Source organism: Montipora capricornis, chromosome 6 (assembly GCF_036669925.1).
Source record: "Montipora capricornis isolate CH-2021 chromosome 6, ASM3666992v2, whole genome shotgun sequence".
Classification (NCBI taxonomy): Eukaryota; Metazoa; Cnidaria; class Anthozoa; order Scleractinia; family Acroporidae; genus Montipora; species Montipora capricornis.
In genome coordinates this window covers 54227420-54230421 of record NC_090888.1, presented here as the reverse complement: position 1 = coordinate 54230421, position 3002 = coordinate 54227420, and the positions used below count along the sequence as shown (strand labels likewise).

Sequence of the window (3002 nt, the reverse complement as noted above, 5' to 3'; positions counted from 1 at the left end):
ATATGCATTGTTTACGATTTCTCTTGGGATATCTTTGTGTCCCAGGATAAATTGCAAACATTGATTATGCAAAGTTTTTGGGGTAAAAGAGGTGTATTATGGGGTTTGAGAGAGTAGAGAATACTGTATATACCGAGTACAAAATGTTACTCTCAAATTTGAAATTACAACTTAGTCTTAGCTTAATTGCAATGTTCCACTGTTTGTGATATGATAAAAAATGAAAACTTTAAAACAACAACATAAGTACTGTACTTAAGTAAAATACTGATGCAAGTAACAATAAAATTAATGTTCTTTAGCATTTGCCAAAGCCAACTTCATTTTCTAAGGCATGTGTTAGAAGACTATTGAACTCTTTGGGGTCTTCAATTCCCCTTGGCAAAAACAGAGTTAAGGAGCAAGTTGAAGACAATGGATACCTCTTCACATTCTCTTCTGTTTCATAAAACTCAATAAGTATGGGACCATCAAAGCCCAGTACTAGTGACGGTACAGTGTCTGCCCCTGTGGTGAAAACCAACAAGTCTTCCAGGGTCACACCGTTCACTTCGTCTTCTTCTAGGTCTTGCAGGTACAGGTCCAAGCAATATATTGTCTTGTCTTCCTTGTCCCTATCATTGAAACCCTTGTCTGAGTACATAATAGAGTACAATTTCTTGAAGCTTTGGGCACTGATCTTTTGATTCCCCACACCCAAAACAATCTTGAAAATGCCAGGGTTGTTCGTCACCAGATCTCCAAACCCACTAATAGAGTTAAGGCCTTTATGGAATTGTTGGATTTCTGCATGGACAGAAAAGAATAATTCCTGTATAACAAAAAACAAATAAATGTTTAGCTATTTGAAAAATAATTGTGTATAACAGAAACGTGTTATCACAGTCAAAACTTTGTTCAGTGGAACAACTGCTGAATGGCTTGCCATCTACCACACTGTTGCTAGGTGGTATCCAAGCATGTGTTCAAGTCATGCAAAGGCCCTTGTACCACTAATTTTGTAACAGTTGTAACACAATAAATTTAAAAGTACATTGTCAAACAAAATGAATATAAGCCTAAGGTAAAGTTTACCTTATGAACCCAACCTAGTTTAATAAATGTATAATAAATATACATCTAATGGAAATGACCTGTACAATTGGATAATGGCAGGGTGGGGGACTTAATAAAGAGTGTCTGGTACAACACTGTTCCTTACCAAATTGATGCACACTGGTACCTGTTTAAGGAGGCAATGCTGGATCTCACTTTTCTTGCTAAAATCAGCTGTGAAGACCCTTGAGTAGCCATGGTTTGCAATTAAATCACCACCTGACTCTTTTATGGCATTGACTTCTCCCTCACTGACACATCCTTGTAACCCTTTAAGGACCTCCTTGATTTCTTCATCACAAACAGCCTCGATTGCCTGACTTGTGTTAAATGGAAGATCTTTCATGACGGAAAATGCTTCTAGAGAAAGACATTTGGGCCCAGGACCACCCTGGAGAACACACCATGCCACCAACTTTCCAGCTAACTCATATTTATTTCCATGGAGCAGCTCCAGGTCATGGGAAAACCATGTACCATAGAAAATGCCAAGATTCTTAAGTGACATCATAAGAAGTTGAAAAAATTCTCTCCTTGGCCCACCAGAGTCTACTCCATCTTCACCTGAGAACATGATGTGGACTGGGCGAACAAATGAAAATTTGCCTCTTTCTAAGGCTCTAAGAGCACTTGACAGAACGTTCTTTCTGCTTATTACAACGTTGACATGCGAGTCACTTTGATTGTCCAAGTTATCATCCACAAACTCTGGGAGGACATCAGATGCTTTTGCCTCATTCATGGAACAGGAACCTCTCTGTCTTTGATCTTCCAGGCTTGCTTGAATGGCAGCATGTAAATCAACATCTTCATCACAATTCTTATCATCTACATTGATCTCATCTGGAAACATGTTAACATACGTGTTGTATCCCACCATAAGTTGTGATTCTCTTACAGGTTTGCTCTGCGTACTGCAGCTGGGTTGTGAGAGGCAGCCACTACACGAAGGGCTTGTACTTGCTTTATTCTCACCAGCACTCGCAGTCATTTGATGTATTTTCTTCTTTGGCGGCTCAGTAACCTCTGATTCATGCGTTGATTTTAAAGCAAAGAGAGAATCCATTTAACTCTCATCATCCTCACTTTCCAATGGATCATCACCTTCTTCATCACCTTGACAACTGCCATACCAACGTTTCAAGCTCTCATCATGCACTTCTGTAGTGGCTCTGATATACAACGGACCTTGCTTGGACACGTGTTTCGCCACCTTTCCGGTGAAAGGACCAGAGTTCAGTTCGACTATTTTATTGCCAACGGCTCTGACAAAATAAAACTTTGGCTCTGAGAAGCATCTTAATTTCCGGTCAAAGAGTTCATTGCACTTACATCTAATTTCTTCTTCTTGCATTTCATCAGGAAATTCCACCGCACTAGCAGCAAAGTTCTTGATATAGAGCGTCTCTCTGAACTGTCCACGTGGGACTTCATCAACCTTCGGAGATGGCAGTAGAACTACATCCTTTAAAACAGCTTTAGATACACTACTGGATCCACAAATGGCCGATGTCCCCTTCTTGTTTCCACGCTTTTTCCCTTTCCTGGACCAGTTTGCACTTGGATTGAATACACCATTCGTGGCCCGACTCGCAGATACTGATGCAGACGCCGCAGAGTGGCTTGAAGATTGCCCTCAGATGGTTAGAAATAATTGCCTTAAAGCGGCTTCCCTAGCTTCTGTTTTGTTTTCGTTTATAGCTTGATTCATCTTTGGAGCATCACTAGCCTCACTGCTGGATTCATTAAGCGAGATTACAGCCTCTACCAGTCTGTTCAATGTGCGCTCATCCTCGGAGACCCAGGGGCAGATCGCGGAGGCAAGGGGAAGTCTAAACGGGCAAAAGAAAATGGCGACAAAGAAAAGCATAGTAGAGCGAGAAGAATCCCTGGGGACAAGTTCTTAC

General features: G+C 40.9%; 1 protein-coding gene across 1 annotated transcript; it reads right to left on the bottom strand.

Moving 5' to 3' along the window:
* Positions 1 to 298: 298 nt before the first annotated feature.
* LOC138054151 (G2/M phase-specific E3 ubiquitin-protein ligase-like) lies at positions 299 to 2161 on the bottom strand. Its single transcript, XM_068900648.1, has 2 exons — positions 1202 to 2161; positions 299 to 811 (listed from the first exon to the last, which is right to left on the bottom strand). The coding sequence occupies exons 1-2, from the start codon at positions 2159 to 2161 to the stop codon at positions 299 to 301; spliced, it is 1473 nt and encodes a 490-aa protein (XP_068756749.1).
* Between the last annotated feature and the right edge of the window lie 841 nt (positions 2162 to 3002).